General features: G+C 42.6%; 1 protein-coding gene across 1 annotated transcript in view; it reads right to left on the reverse strand.

Moving 5' to 3' along the window:
* mob2a (MOB kinase activator 2a) overlaps window positions 1–14,239 on the reverse strand; it is a 54,643-nt gene extending 40,404 nt beyond the window's left edge. Inside the window, exon 1 of the mRNA XM_061772479.1 lies at window positions 14,085–14,239. Within this exon, the coding sequence (XP_061628463.1) occupies window positions 14,085–14,101 (17 nt within the window). The 5' untranslated portion in view covers window positions 14,102–14,239. The remainder of the gene's footprint in view (window positions 1–14,084) is intronic.
* Between the last annotated feature and the right edge of the window lie 3,426 nt (window positions 14,240–17,665).

Raw genomic sequence — 17,665 nt, forward strand, 5'->3', positions numbered from 1 at the left:
TGAAAGTTGCGCAAGACATACTTTTATACAGATTTTTAGGTCATTTTTAATTTGCATTTGCCCGAATACAGTCCAAAGATGCTCAAACACTCTGATCTTTAAAGTCACTGTATCTCATCTTTGTCAGTCATTACACTTGTGTAAAAACTTAGCGTGCTAGCAGCTAGCGGGAGAGAAGGATAGAGGAGGAGGGGTGAGAGAGGGCGGGAGCGAGAGAGCGAGAGAGAGAGAGAGAGAGAGAGAGAAAAGGGGATGGGGACAGAGGGATTTGAGTGCCGTCTAGTGTTGAAAAGGGACAACGCACAACGTATGAAGGAAAAACAAATACAATAGGAATTACACGAGATGTGGGAGGAAATCAAATTGATGTGCGTGATATTTCATACTTTTCCGATTACAATGCTCTTGAGAAGCTATAAAATAAAAAGAGAATGATTACTATTGATGATAGTTTCTCTCTCTAGCTGCTGGTGGACTGGGACCACCAGGTCAATACTGCAGCCTCTTGATACGGTCATGTGAGCCATGACCGGAAAGAGCCTACGTACAGCCTGCGAGGCATCATTATGCAACAACAATCTAATTTCATGCTCACTGGTTCATTTTCTCTACATTCCTCCTCCATCTATTCTTTCAAGCTGGTATCTAGTGCGCTTCCTCAAGAGACTAGATCCCTTTTATTGCTGATTTACTTTAACAGAGTAAAGACAGAACACATACAGTGGGTACGGAAAGTATTCAGACCCCCTTAAATTTTTCACTCTTTGTTATCTTGCAGCCATTTGCTAAAATCATTTAAGTTCATTTTTTCCTGATTAATGTACACACAGCACCCCATATTGACAGAAAAAAAAAACGGAATTGTTGACATTTTTGCAGATTTATTAAAAAAGAAAAACTGAAATATCCCACAGCCATAAGTATTCAGACCCTTTGCTCAGTATTTAGTAGAAGCACCCTTTTGAGCCAATACCCCCATGAGTCTTTTTGGGACTGATGCAACATTAATTTTTTTCACACCTGGATTTTGGGATCCTCTGCCATTCCTACTTACAAATCCTTTCCAGTTCCGTCAGGTTGGATGGTGAATGTTGGTGGGCAGCCATTTTCAGGTCTCTCCAGAGATTCTCAATTGGGTTTAAGTCAGGGCTCTGGCTGGGCCATTCAAGAACCATCTCAAGGATGATCAGAAGAAATGGACAGCAACCGAGTTAAACATATGACTTTCACAGCAAAGGGTCTGAATACTTATGGCTATGTGATATTGCAGTTTTTCTTTTTTAATAAATCTGCAAAAAACAACAACAATTGTTTTTTTCTGTCAATATGGGGTGCTGTGTGTACATTAATTAGGAAAAAAATGAACTTAAATGATTATTAGCAAATGGCTGCAATATAACAAAGAGTGAAAACTATAAGGGGGTCTGAATACTTTCCGTACCCACTGTACATTACAGTCTCCAACAACAACAGCACTCATATGAATCAAACCATGACGGTTACCTACAATGGCTGCCAGGTTAGTATCAGTCTACTGTACAGTATTCCATTAAAGTAAAGCAAAATTGAGATATCGGGCGCCTCTTGTGGTATGTGCACTGCATTATGTTGATGTTGATAAGCTTATCCTGTGCTTGTGTCATATGAATTTGGAGCATTAAACATGATAACAGATACAAATGTATTGTAGGAGAAGATACTTTTCTTTAAAGCTATTATCACTGACTATAAACCTAAAAACACACGACTTAAGGGCATTTCAATAACAAACTCACTTCTGTTTAGAGAGGCCTATTTCCAAGGGCTGCGCATTTTTTGGATTATCAAGCAAAAAGAAATTTGGGAGTAACATTATTAAACTGAAGGGGTACCACTGTTGAGATTACTATTCATGTCATCCACAACTCAGTTGCAGTACTGTACAAGCTGGTTCCTCTTCTATAAACCGTAGATGTGGATAACCTTAAATTCTAAAAGGATGCAAAAATAGGCACTGACGGATTGAACTTAATTGAAGGTACTTCACATTTTGAGACAGGTTTGTATGAATACCAAAAAAACATGCAATGAGCCAATACAGCACATCCTGGCTTATGATTTTGTAGACGATTTCAAACTTCCTGGCTCCCATGAATACTGACACATGGATGCACAAGCGTACACATTTCTGGATTGCTAACACTAGTGGTTATGCAACAGTTACGTGTGAGTACACAGTCAAGCCTCGGTGCAATGCAGAGCTGTGAAGAATCAGTGACCTCTACGCAACATTGACCCCAGCGCTCCTCAATTTCAGCTAATAATGACGCAATCCACACAGACAACTCCACAAGTGGAGCTTCAGTAAGGTTTGTGTATAGTAAAGAAAATGCAATTCACTTGCTTTGAGCAATATTAAGAACCAGTGCAAGAATGCAAGTGTGTTAAAGTCTCGTTTAAACTGAAGATGTTTTGAGCTATTTGTTTTTAATTTCTGTAAAAAGCACATCATAACAAAGCCCACGCTGGCAGCCTAACCCCTGCATAGTTGTTTTTAGAGATAGGGAACAGAACAGCAGCCAACAGAGCTGCACAAGTCAAGCTTCAGTGACAACATGGCTCCCACAGAGATCCACGAGCACAGCAAGCAACAGACCAAGACGCTTGTGGTATGAGCCAAAAGCTCACGCTGCTGCATTCTGATAAAGCCAGCTCAGTGACAGACGGTTGTCGAGGGAAGGCAGCACTTCCTGTGCTTGCATTTGGCTTCAGTGAGTGACAAAGACTTCCTGCGAACAATGAGGAGGGAAGAGTGTTTGTTACAGTGCGGGCCGATGAGCGAGTGGGTGCACACACAGTCAAACATGAGGTCATCTGCAAACAAGAGGATGCAGGTGTACATGAAGAATACACCCAGAACAAAAGCATTAGCTGCTTGCAGACAGATGACAAACTGTAACAATCTCAAGTAGAGCATGAAAGGGAAAGAAGGCAGGTCTGTAATCTACGATGCGTTCAACTTTCCAACCTCCAACATTGATGTGTACCACAGGGTGCGCGAACCTAAACCTAGCTGAAAACAGAAGTCGGTTTGTATTTATTACACAAATCCAGTTATTTGTGCTCTGCAGATTTGCTTCCCATCGCGAGTCGAGCTCAGAGACGCACATGAACTCAGTAGAGCGGACCAAACCTCTGACCTGCTGCTGTTACCTGCCGACATTTGACGAATGTGGAGACTGTCGCTCACTTGTTTGCGCCCTCATGCTGACAAGAGAGGTGGGGAAAAACTAAAACATGCAATCCAAAGCACCAGAGAGTTAGCACGTAAGGTTTTCTTTACTTTGTGTATGTCCTCCTACTTCTTGACACCAGTATTAACGGGAAGGCTGTGAAGGAAACTGAGACAACAATTTGGTGAGAACATACTTTTAGCACAATTGGGGAAAGTCCAAAAGATGCACCTGAACAGACAAAATAAGAACAGTTGTATTTCTTAGCTGCCACTACATAACCTATCAAGATATCTGTCAGAAGTCACCGAACTGGAAGTGCAACATCCTTTTAACTGCTGAGCATTTCTTAATGGTTATATTTTCAGAACAATCCAGAGGGAACATCAGCAGCACTTTTTAGTGAGTTTGACTTGGTTAAGGTAAGCACAATAATGTCTTGCCCAGTACTTCTTGCAAGTCCTTTTCAAAGAAGCTCAACAGAACTAGTGGTGTTCATTGAGTGATGCCCAGACACGGAGAGAAGGCCCGGATGAACGAAATGGTAGTTTAGCAGAGGATAGTCGGAGGTCAAGAGCCATTGGTCCCTTCCGAGAACTTCTCTCTCCAAGCGCTCTTTATGTAAGCTAATCTCTTCCATCTCACTTGGCCTCATTTAGCCAGCTCACAGACGATAATAAATCAGCAGCACACTCCCCAGTGTGTAGAGCCTGCCCAGCATGGCATGCTCACATCCACTGAAATGTGCAAACCCTATACCTAACGTGTCAACTCAGTGGGGTTTTATATATATATATAAACTTTTTTTTTTTTTAAATCACGATTTTTTTTTATACGGTTTGATCTCGATTATTATCACAATTTTTTATATATTTTAAAAACTTTTAAAGCCAGTTTTAAAGCACCCGTACGCAAAAATACAGAAGCTAGAGATTAGTTCCAAATTTTATTCACACCTTTGCGTGACAGCACTCCTATAGTCAATATTAAACTTTAAACCGATCTGATCGGCTTGATTGGTAAGAGCAGATAATTAGCATTTTATGCTGATCGGCTTTAATGTCATAATTCGCCGATCCGAACAATGACGTCATTGATCGGCTCCCCAAAAGACTACTTTACTCTGCGTCGCCATCGTGTACAATATATTTGAATCCAAAAGCTTGTTTGGTGGTGGTCACTGGTGATCGGGAGAGGACTTTCATTCAAGGATTGCTTGAGGTATGTTCACATACGTTTAATACGATACGCCTGGCAAGCAGCCAACAAAATGTTATGTAGCCTAGCAAGCTAGTGCGAGCACTAACGGTTGTACGCAAACATGCCGGCGTTGTCGAATCATGCTCTAAAGCACAGGTGTCAAACTCATGGCCGGGGTGCCAGATCCGGCCCGCCGCATCATTTCATATGGTCCGCGAAAGCAAATCATTTGCGTCGACTTCATCTCTTGCTAAAATACCAATCAACATACCAAAGTATATACAGTAAATGAACAAGTCATTTAAATAGACACATGGCCCGTGTGATGACGGCTGAGTTGGACCTGGATTTCGCTACGGACCAGGCCAGCCGAGGAGGCGCAGTTTCTGTTTACTCCCACAATTGGCAACTGGAAGTGGAGCAGGAAAACGATCATATAATCACACAGCTCTACTGCTTTTTTAAACCCTGGAAAGCATTAATTGGGTCAAGGTGTGGAGAGTGCACCATATAAATTCATTAATATAAATTTCAGATTATTCGCATATAATCGCAACATGCAAACAGATGATACTCCCCAGTGTACGTCCATGTAAAGTGTTAGATTTATCTTTGTTCACACACACAACACACTTGCTTGCACACACGCACGCACGCACACACACACTTCCTTAAGGGGATATCAGAGGCTTTATGGGGGTTAAATACTTCGTTGTATGTTTTTGTGTGGAGTCAAGTCCAGCTTTAAGCTTCTTTCCCTCACAGCTGAGAAGCCTAGTCAGCAAGTCCCATACAGTCACCCAATCCCAGCAGCGGAAACCAGCTGACCTTCTCGCTGCCTTCCGAACAAGTCAAACATCCTTAAAACATGTCAGTGTTCCTCCTCCATATCCCTTTGTACATCCGAGGCCAAGTGTAAAACTGATGTCCACGAGACATTGGGATAAATGTTAACATAGTTTTGGTATTTGGGCTAGGTTAAGGTTTGGCAATCTCAGCCACGGTCTGAACAATAGAACACAGAGCTGCCAATCTATAGAAATTCACAATTTGTCAAAATCTGTCTGAAAGTCCCCAATTTAAAAAATGTTTAACAACATTATTGCCTGACAGTTACTGCAGTATATTATTTAATAGGATATAAATAATTCTGTATACTGTTAAATTGCATGACATAATTATTACTCTATAATCATAATCTTTAATAAATTGTGGCTTCAGTATTTGTTATTTTATAAACTAAAAAAAATGAGTCACAGGAGTGACATCACCAAGATATGAGTATAAAAGCAGTTGAAATGGTAAAGAATTTTAAAAGTGTTGCGATGAATCCCTTTTTAGATAGTCCTAAAGAAGGATTTCAAGGACAATATAGCTCAGGAGAATTTTATCAAATTCACACTTTTTAGTTGACAAACAATATTCAAGATCTTAGGTGGTAAATATTAGTAGGCTAACAAAAGTACAGTGCCACAACTTTCTCCCTTCGTGTGATGGTGACAGGAAGCTTAGGTAATGCGCTGAGCGTATGGAAAGGTCAGATCCATAATGGGGAGCTTCTGTGTGCTACCCACCAGTGCTCGCTAGAATACTCCCAAAATACATTCAAGGTATTAAGCTGTATGAAGCTTGGTCTCATGTGACATCTTTTAAAACTGACACAAACCATACCTAATTGGCTAAGTTTCTTAGCAGACAAAAAGATGTAAGGAAGGACAAAATCATGCAATCGGGACCCCGCAAAAAAAACTTAAGGACCTTCTACTTCCTGTGCAATGCTGCTAAACAGGAAGTGCACAATAGGAAACAGGTCAAGAGTAGCTCATTCACTCCCTCCTCAGCAGAACGCCTTCAGTAGGACGATTTAGATCATTAACTGCAGTCGTACATTTTCTCTCACTTTTTTAATGCCATTCATTTTGCTCAAACTCCCTGTAATCCCATTTAGAGTGGGTATGTGGGGTAATTATAAACATGCATACAACCGCCAACATGTTCACTTAAACACGCATGCTGAAAGAAGTACTTAACAGCCAAAGGAAAGGGGGAGGCAATAATGATTAAACATTAAGTAAGCATACCAGAAATTAAGTGTGTGGGGAGGGAGGGGGGTCAATGTGTACAGCCTCAAGAATTGCAATGAACTTTCTGAGGCCCGAGCACTCTTGAAGTGTGTGAGCACGAGTATGTGTGCCTTGGACTCGCCTGCCCTGATGCACCACAGAGATCTCTAATCCAATTACACTTCAGACCAGCCTTGCGGCCTAGCTCCAGCCACCAAGGGCAAATCTATCGTGAGCTTATAAACAGTGCTAACAGCCTGCTGGCTATGCACACATCCAGCAGCTCAGCCGAGGCCTAGTTGTCAAAGGATAGCCATGGCTATGTGGAAAGAGTGATCAAAAATCATTTTTAGATGTACAAAAATCCTAAAATCTTATTTTTAGCTCATTTTTACATATACAGTATGTCCAGCAAGGTCAGTTTTTTTTTTCCCTGCCTGGCATACGGCTCATTTGTCTGTGTGTCTGGCAGCCGGGGCCCCTGCAGTTAAATCTCCCCATGTCCTCTATTGCAGACCTCTGCTGTTTCCGATCTACCGGTAACTCTTTGACCTATGCTGCCGCTTCCTCATCTATCTCCATATCTCACCTATTGCCTGAGCTGGACTATCATTTGCCTCATACCCTCTTCTCTCTCTTCATCTACATTCAATTTTTTTTCGTTTCCACCTTATCAGCATCACCCTCTCTCTGTCTTGCGCCAATACACCTGTTAAAAGTAGCCATTAAATGACAGCGTTCAATTTCACTACCTTTAGTTGGAGCCGAGACGAAAATGATGATAGATATGGGAAGCATGCCCCAAAAATCAGGAGTCATTGTAATGTGGGAATATATGAAGAGACATTTTTTGTTTATGGTTTAACCCTGAACACGTGAGTTCTTGTGTTGGTCAGTGACTCCAAATGTGGGCAGGGTACAATGAAATCTCAAGAGTATCAATGTATTCTAGAGAGAAATGTGCTGCCCAGTGTCAGAAAGCTTGGTCTCAGTCACAAGTCATGGGTCTTGCAACAGGATAATGACCCAGAAATACACAGATAAAAACACCCAAGAATGGCTAAGAGCAAAACACTGGACTATTCTGAAGTAGACTTCTATGAGCCCTGATCTAAATCCTGAAACATGAAGTCTGGACAAAGCACCCTGGAAACCTGAGACAACTGGAGCAGTTTTCTCATGAAGAGTTGGCTAAAAGCTGAGAGGTGCAGAAGTCTAATTGAAAGTTACAAAAATTGCATGATTGCAGGGATTGCCTCAAAAGGTTGTGCAAGAAAATATTAAGTTAAGGGTACCATCATTGTTGTCCAGGCCTGTTTCATGAGTATGTTTTTTTCAAATACCGGTAATTCTATTGGTATTACTTTTGGCAGATTCAAGTTATTTTCTTTTATTAACAGAGGGGTACGAACAATTTTATCCTTGTGAGTATGTGCATCATATGACACTGATTTAATCACTTGAGCTTTGATTTAGGAGAGTAATGATTCGATCAGTGTTCTCCAACCTTTGTTGCTCACTCATCGGTCCCAAAAATCCTGAGTGTGTAAAGGCTACTACCTAAACACAAGTGTGGCTAGGGGATTTTTGTACTGTTTAGCCACATTGGCTAAAAGAGGTTTCATAACCCAGTGCCAAACCTGATTAAGTAAACCATCCATAAAGACACAGGTGATGCAAAGCAAGCTAAGGGTTCATTCAGACTGAGATTGGTTAGGGCTGGGTGGCCCGGAGCTCACTCCACTGAGCTGCTGCACTTTCCATTCTCTCTCGCTCTTAGTGCAGCATTACCGAGCCATCACTCAAAATCAAGGGAATTAAACATCTGTCAAAGCCTGCCCACTTCACCAGGCAGGAAAAGACACAGGCGTAGCGCATCTGCCTGGTGAAGTATGAAACTAGACAAACAAGGTCCTTCGGCTTAGAAATAATGCTCACTCTGAGTAGCGTCTGACTTGCAAACAAATTGTGACAAATGCAAAAATAAAAACAATGGTTATTAAAGCACACTACCCCCGCGCTGCCCTTGCACAGAAAACATTTGTCACATATCGTGAACTTCAACATCATCTTTCTTTATCCTGCCACCATTAGAGAAGTGTCGCTACCAGCTCCAATCGATTCCCGCAGGAGCTTCCTGCTTTCTCGTAAACTGCTCCACCCCTTCTTCCAGCACCTGCTAATGTCTCCAATATTACTTAAGATACCTCATCAAATACTCCAATCCGATCTAAACATCTACCATGCTAGCTTTCTTTCCGCCATTATTATTTGTCCATTCTTCCTTCATACAGTACCTCCACAGGTAGGCCTGTCACGATAATTACAATATCGACTTCTCGTTCGATAAATAAAATGGACACGATAGTTTTTCCAGAGTCGATAAACTGTCATTGTTGTGGCGAGCCAGCGTGCGAATAACACCGTGAGCCGACAGTGTTGGACTGCTGAGTCATTAGCCGGTAGTGTGCTTGTGGAACGCCAGCAGACTGTTACACTCTTGCTGGTGTTGGCTCCATCCAGTACTCCACAGCCTTGCTCCACATGCAGTGCGTGGATTCACACAGTAGAAACACTTAAGGGAAATAGAACTCTCTGTTTTCGCAAGCTAACAAGCTAGCCTGCGAGCTAACAAGTTGAAGCAAAACAGCTCGCTCCACTGTGGCAAACGATATTAATAAAAAAAAAATTAAATTCCTTCGCTCCGCGTTGTGTATTAGTCCCAAATTAACACAACAGGGGAATCTTAACTGTTTATTCAGCATAACCCCCAGTGGCACACGTTATTCGGCCAGTAGTTGACGACAGCGAATGTCAACGTATATTTGATTGACAGGTGCAGGGCTCGCCTTCAACGGACGAACCACACAGAAGCATGTGTTACAACAGCGTGGCTTCGTAGTAAAAGAGTGCGGGCACTAGACTGGCGCAAAATGTGAAAATGTGTGGCGCATTGTGAAGCGTAAAACGGAGACGCCGGACTGTTGAACAGCTGAAGCTGTACATCAAGCAAGAATGGGAAAGAATTCCATCTACAAAGCTTCAACAATGAGTGTCCTCAGTTCCCAAACGTTTATTGAATGTTGTTAAAAGAAAAGGTGATGTAACACAGTGGTAAACATGACCCTGACCCAGCTTTTTTGGAACGTGTTGCAGCTATAAAATTCTAAGTTAATGATTATTTGCTAAAAACAATAAAGTTTATCAGTTTGAACATTAAATATCTTGTCTTTGTAGTGTACTCAATTCAATATAGGTTGAACATGATTTGCAAATCATTGTATTCTGTTTTTATTTGTTTAACACAATGTCCCAACTTCATTGGAATTGGGGTTGTATGTTCATTTTTAAAAACGCTTGATAAAAACAACTCAGAAGTAGTTCAAAACAAGATCTCTGTTGCATCCGAGCTCCGTCGGAACCCAGCATATTACGCCCTGTGTAAACGATGACGTCACCACGTATTTACGTCAAGACGAACCAAGCACCCACAGAGCTTTTCCCAGCTCTACACCAAATGCCGAAAATTTACTTCTCAACAGTTTGGCAAAAGGAATAGTCCACCTGGCAAAAGGAATAGTCCACCCCTGTGAAATCGAATGAAATTTCATTCAGATTCGGCCTGTTTATTAGGATTGCGATTTTTATATGGACCACTTTCATTTGGTTTGGGCTTCAAAACCGATTATACTAGGAATAGAAGACTCCATGTAAACCAGGCTAGTCTTGCAGCTCTTTATTCTTTATTGCAGACCGAGATCATATCACAGAGTAAAGAAAAACTATTTAAAGAAAAGCTATTTAATAGAGAAACAAGAAGGGAAATTACATTAACAACAACAATAATAATAATAATAATAACAATAACAAAGCAATAAAATAAATAATAAATAACATGGGTCAGCCTAATTTTTCATGATTTCAGAGGCATGTAAAAAAAACAATATCATTTATCTTGGTATTTTTTGGGAACTATATTATCTTAAAAATATTGTTATCGTGACCGGCCTATCCACAGGTTTTGACACAGTTAATATAGTCAAAATACCAGTAGGAAATATACAGTTAAAGATTTTTTTTTTATGGCAATGGTTTGAATATGCAACAGACTTACATTATTGTATAAGGGACCATTTTTTTAAATCCTACTAAATTGGGATGATCAGCATCCCGAACAAGATTGTGTTTGACCTTCAGGGTTCCACTGTATAATGAAAGTGAACCTCCTCAAATTGAATGTATTGAGCAAGTATTTGGGTCAGTACACAACATAAGTCTTCAACAGGCAGTCAGAAACCAGCTGTCAACACTTCAAATATGCCATCAGCCTTTATCAGCAGACACGCAACATGACATGAATTCCCAACATGCTGGACAGACAGTAAGTATGACTGTTTGAAAGTTTGAGCATCACACAAGATATGGACTTTGAGAAGGAAATGGTGTCAGTGTTTATTATTTTTCACAGTGATCATCCACTGGACCAGGGGTGTCAAACTCAATCGCACAGGGGGCCAAAACTCAAAGCGGTTTGTACATTAATATGAACCGAAACAGACAATGTGCAATATTATTCCCAAATTAATCCTAAACATAACAAATCTTAAAATTACTTGCATAAAATATCTCAAATTTATACCAATAAAAGAAACGTGAGCGTGCTGCAAAATAAAAGAAAGAAAACAAAGACAAATTTTGTATTTCAAGAAAAGTTTAAATAATCCATCCATTTTCTGTACAGTTTATCGTCACGAGGGTCGCGGGCGTGCTGGAGCCTATCCCAGCTATCTTCGGGCGAGAGGCGGGGTACACCCTGAACTAGTCGCCAGCCAATCGCAGGGCACATACAACCATTCGCGCTCACATTCACACCTACAGGCAATTTAGAGTCCTCAATTAACCTACCACGCATGTGTTTGGATGTGGAAGGATTTGAACCCCGGTCCTCAGAACTGTAAGGCAGATGTGCTAACCAGTCGTCCACCGCGCCGCCTAGATTTAAATAATAAAATACAAATGTCAAGTTTCTTTGCTCTTATGCTATTTTGTCAGCTGCTTTTAAGCTGCTTGGCATCTTGTCTTCGATTCTCAGGAAGGACTGTAGGTGGTCATCAGTGAGGCTACTCCTATGTGATGTTTTGAGAACAGTTGCTCACACAGATTTGTGCTGTGCTGATAAATGTTTAAAGACTACATTACCCAGAAACCTTACTGAAGAATATCTAACCTAGTGATTCCCAACCAGTGTGCTGTGGTACTTTGGATGGCACGAGAGATCAACTGATGTGCTGTGGGAATCGTCCAGTTTATAAATACAATAATTTATCAATTTCTTTTTCTATGCCAGCAACGGCAATAGTGACAAGCAAAACAATTCAATGCTTCTCCAATTGATGGTACTTTCCGTACCTACTGTACTAGTCCCGCTGGCAAGCCCTAAAATTCAGTGAGTTACTGAAGGAGGTGAATGGGTGTCAAAATACATTCATCACTTTTTGCCTTTTACAACTCGAGACAAGTCGCTGCAACGCAAGAATTAGAATCCCAAACGTCCAAAACAAGCAGCTAAGCTTGGTAAGAAGAGTACAACTGACCTTTTATTACCACAAAAATAATCTATATTTTTTTTGTGATATCTAAAATGCACAAGACATGAATGAGAATGGCACTAGTGTGAACTAGCTCATATTGTGGCTGCATGTGAATTTTATCTCTCAGCCAAAACATCACATGGTGTAAAAGCAGCCCAGACAGCAGTCCGCCACTCCTCTCTGCCCTGCCCTGCCCTGACTGCGTGCAAACAAAACAAACAAATAACACTGCTGATCGACTGACTTGGACAGTTCATTTCTATTTTGTGCAATGTACTTGTACGTGTAGAGGAAGTACGTGTAAGAAGAAGAAATGTAATTACATCTTCTCTTGCATGCTATATATATTACATATTTATATTTCCTATCAATTTCACCATTGTGGGAGTAATAAAGGTTAATTTATCTTACACACATTTATTATTTATAATAATAATATACTTTTAACCTGCCCACATTCTGAAGTGACGTACGCAGTGACGTACGATACGATTATACGATACGCTTTTGAAATTAACAGCAGCGATAAATAAACAACCAATTATTTTTGAGAGCACAGATTTCTCACCAGGGAAAAAATGTTTGCCCTTAAACATTTGTTAATACCTGTGTGGCAGCTGATGCTTTTCAAAGGTCATTTCCCCTGAAAGACTGTTTGTGCATAATTATAAGTATTTATCTAACTCGTTTACCCTGCCAGGGTAGGGTACAAATTTAATGGTGTGCACCCTGGTCTTAAGGAGCACTCCTTTCCCCCCCTCCCCCCAATATCTGGAACAATCAGTGTTACGGCTGTAATGAGTCAACGTTAAGTGATTTCCGTGACAAAATACGGACGTTCCGTCACATTTAGCAGCTCTGCTTTTAGCTATGGGGGAGCCTAAATGATGTTGTGTATTGCAGGAAACCGACCACACTGGTAGCCCTTAGACGTGAAATTGAAAATGCATCCGCAGCAATCAATTGGTTTCCAAAGCAGTAGTTACCCGTACACATACATTTCTGGAAGCAAATGGCCACCACTTTGAGCACCTCTTGCATTAGTTGAGGCCAAAGCTAAATTGTATTAATCTCGTGATGTCTGAATAAATGTGGTATTAAAATATTTATGCTAGTTATCCTATCCCTGATGTGTGTATACATTTTTTTGGGATGACTCTAGTTCTGGGAACTATTTCATTCAATCACGTAGGTTTACCAAGCTTTACATTGCTCTATTATCGGCTGTCGGATGCCGATATCCGCCAAAATACTGAATATCGGTGCGGATAATCAGCCCGGCCGATAATCGGTATATTCCCAGCAAAGGTATAAGTGGAATTTTGTGGCTTTATTTTGTCCCATTGTGATACTTAAATTTTACTCTATTGATTTTTGGACATACAGTAGTTATGTTCATCCTCAGGTTCTTAATGCGTTGAAGGGCACTTTAAACATAAGCATGTGGAGTTATGTTTTCAAAGGCTATTTTTCTAACCTACAGTCTTTGTTTTTAACTTCTATCATGAGTGGTGTTCGGGTCCCAGGGTGACAACAGTTGAGAACCACTGGCAGCCTGAGAAGGAGCACCTTGCACTCGGGCTATAAACTCAGCTGTGCATAACAGCCTAAGCAGGACGCTGCTAATGTTAGCCACTTTGCTTTGCTGTCATTGCTATAAATACGCAACCCTTGCTGCAGACTGTCCTCGGCGAAGACAAGACCTAATGTGGGTGTTGTCGTTTTAGGGCAGACGGCAACACGCTGCAAAGACACGTAAATAAAAACTGTAGCTCCTTGGTTAAATCGGTTTCTCATTGCAGGTGAAGCCCGCTTGCCAGCTTAACTATAGAGCTAGCCTCACCGGGCTCGGCTAAGCTAAGCGACATCATACATTTAAGGCAAAATGTAGGAGTATTCAACACGACAGTATACGGGAATTGTGACAAATTAAGGCGGCGACAATCCCAAAGTGTCACTAATAAAAAAAAATAGTGGGCAGGTGACCTGTCAAATGAAAGGAAGCGGTGTGTACTCACCCCATTAACCAGTCCATGGTGCTGTGTGGAGCTAGCGTAGCTAAGGCTAGCTAGCAGGGGATAACACCAGGAGTCGGAGGCGACCCCCCCCCCCCCCCCCCCCTTACTTTACCCGGCCGACTCCCTCGCTGCCCGGCTTGCCTTGCGCCGCCGAGTCCCGTCGCTCGCTCTCTCCGGGGGTCAGTTGACTCTCCCCCCCCCCCCCCCCCCAACCCCGGCCGCCCAGACAGAAAACGGCACTCACGCTCCGAGTGACCGTCCTCGTTGTGCTCCTTGAAGAGATACTCTCACCGGCAGCTCCTCGGCGAGGCAGCCTGGAAGTATTGAGCAACTTGGAGCCGGCGAGCAGAGCGGCTTTGATGCAAGGAGGGGATCCGGACCGGTGCGACGAATGAAGCAAGAAGGCTCGACTGCCGGGATGCCGCTGGGCCGAACCCGGTTACCACTGTCATGAAAGCTCGTATGAGTGCCGCTGTGTTATCTGACAGCTTGAAGGTCCAGTGAGGCTGCCGCTGCTCCTTGCCTGTGATGAGCCACTCTCACGGTGATGTCCGGAAGTAAACACAGAGCGAGCCGAGCCGAGCCGAGCCCAGCCGAGCCCAGCCGAGCCCAGCCGAACCGAGCCGAGCCGAGCCGAGCCGAGCCTCTCAGCCACTCGGACTCTATCGCTCCTGTGCGCGCGTCTGTGCAACGTTGAGGCAATAAAACGCTTGCATATGCATTGGATGCTTTGAAGCATACATTGCACGCGCTTATTCATTTGTGTGAATTACTTTTCTGTTATTTTTGTGTACTGGTTATGGGTTCTGTAAGTACGTGTAACCTTGTCATCATCTCGAGTCATTGTATCGATGGTGGAGTTGGACGTTGCAAATGGCTATTCCCTTTGAAAATACGTATAAATGCTGTGGCTTAGCTGAAATGCCAAAGAACACAATGAATGGTGGACTTTAATAATCCTAATGGGGGACATTGGGAAACAAATATGCCCCCTAGCGCCTGTGAGTATTTTAGGGATGACGTCAGGGCGATTCCGACTGGACTCTTTGGAAGTTGTATGAGCTGATGCCGTTACATCATTGTGCCGTATTCCTTTCAATAATGCTACATTGCAATTGCTGTCAATTGCCTTTGTGTCATGAAGTAAAATGGTTTGCCGAAGACACACAAAAAAATATCTATACAGGTATTTGTAATCATTGCTTTGTTCAGTTAAGAGTTTGATGTAGTTGATGCTGTATTTTGTCCAACTGATACATTTCTAGTCTTATTCAGTCCATTGTTTGCACAAAACTAACCATGAAAGTGATTTGATTCTCTCTTTCCTGCTGCAGTTGTCTCATTAAATGTGTGGGGGAAATAAAGTAACAAAAATGATACGCTGTATGCCTAATGGAGCCACTAATGTCTTTGTCTTTAGTGAGCTTCGTGTGGCATTTATCAGTGAAATGCCACTGGAGGCCTTATTGCTCCTTTGGAAGGCATCCATGTGCGCTGACCTCTCGCCGTAAAGCGGTGCAGGGGCCATGCACGTACAGTAACTCACAGCTAAATGGTCCTAAATGAGCTCACATACAGGCAGCCCTCCAAAAGAATAAACTGTGTTGTATGTCTTTGTCAGAAGGAAAAGGGCATCCACCTGCTCGACTTCCCTCAGCCAGATGAACAGCAACAGTTAAAAGCGCTTCGGTTCATCTAAAATGCACGTTTTGGGAACGTATACAAACCAAGTAGAATACGTCGGGCTTTTGTGTTGATTATTAAGTACAAGCATATTTACTAACGTGACTTATTTTGAGCTACAGTTCTTGTAAAGGTGTTATCGGAATATATCATAAAAAAATACATATTCCTATCCCATCTGACATGTCATTCAGAAGTGAGACTTATTGTAAAGGTGACATATTCACCTTGCCTTTCTTGAATTGGATTTCTTAACACTAGTCCTTTCTCGATTCATGTGAAAATCTGTCGACTTCATCACGATTCCTCTGCTCTGCAAAGGTAGTTCTGTACTCTGTGTTGCAAACAAAAAGCCTGTTGTTTGCACGCCACTTCCCTCGCCACTGAGGAGGAACTGAGCGTGCATCTGTGTTCTTCAAAGTGCACAAAACACCATTTCAAAAGTCCCAAAGTTGATGAAAGCATGATTTCAATTGCACAACAGAACATCCTGTTTGTTCTCCCCTGACCATCTCACTACAACACTTATCAGACTGATTAAGCTGTATAGTCATCATTAGCAAACCTCTTCATCCCCTCACTTCTATAAATAACAGCACCACATAGAGCACTGAGAAAAGAAGCCCTGGCAACAGGGGAGAGAGTGTGTCACACGATTGGCTCTTTGAGCACCCTGGTGGCCACCAATCAGGTCAACGAGGGGGCGCGGTTTCAGATATGATTGGCGTGGGGAAATAAATTCATTTGGAGTACTTCCATAGATAGCCACATGATGGCAGTGTGGTGTAATATGTGACTTGGGCGCTCATGTTGATCCGCCTAAACATTCTCATACAGCGTTTTGTTTTCATTTGTTTGATATTCATGGCCTGGTGTTTCTCATACAAATATCGAGAGTAATCGTCACTTTACTACTGAGTTCGTCCCCCCACCTGAACCGTCATTTTATCGTGGTGAAGGTGTATGTGTATCCCAATGATCCCAGGCCTTTACGCCCCTGGTAGGGTCACCCCTGGCAAACGGTGAGGGACCAGAGTCACCAGGCTCGAGCCGCTGCTCCTCCGCATCGAGAGGAGCCAGAAGAGGTGGGTCGGGCATCTGGTCAAGATGCCCCCCCCCCGGACGCCTCCCCGGTGAGGTGTTCCGGCCACGTACTACGTCCATGACTGCATTAAGTTTAACAACGAACAGTAGTGACGGATCAATGGCGTCTACGTTGCTCCAACTACCGAAATACGTGAGCAGCAGTACCCTTGATCGGCCGTGACGCTTTCGCTGAGCTTTGTTTACCAACTAAAACTGTTGTTCCGGAGGGCAGGGTGTCGCCACAGACGTGCTCACTGTGGGAAATGGAGCCGGCCTCCGGTCAGGTGCTCCTTTTCGCCAGTCGAGGTCACTTCCTGAAATCCATCTCGTCGTCAATAATGGGCCGTGCGGGAGTCGATAGTTCCCCCATGCCGCAACATCCAACTCGATGCAGCTGAAGAGAGAGCCTAAAGTTGTAGCATTCTTGTGGAGTACCGTCCAAATTGGATGAACGTCGTTCCATGAAATGTCTTGTCATTGCTGGGTCTCTGCCTTTTGGATTTTGACTGCCACAAATAAGAGGAATGCAGGTTCAATTTGGAATGATCAACCATGAAAAAAATATGATATGAAATATAATACTTTTGGATGCACATTCCACATTCCCATATATGTAAGATTCATCCATTCATCTATTTTCTGTACCGCTTATCCTCGCATTGCCTATAGGCAATTTCAAGTCCTCAATTAACCTAGCGTGCATGTTTTTGGAATGTGGGAGGGAACCGGAGTACCCGGAGAAATCCCACACAGGCCCGGGGAGAACATGCAAACTCCACACGGGCGAAGCTGGAATTGAACCCCGGTCCTCA

The sequence above is a fragment of the Phyllopteryx taeniolatus genome, chromosome 5 (assembly GCF_024500385.1).
Source record: "Phyllopteryx taeniolatus isolate TA_2022b chromosome 5, UOR_Ptae_1.2, whole genome shotgun sequence".
In the NCBI taxonomy this organism is placed as follows: Eukaryota; Metazoa; Chordata; class Actinopteri; order Syngnathiformes; family Syngnathidae; genus Phyllopteryx; species Phyllopteryx taeniolatus.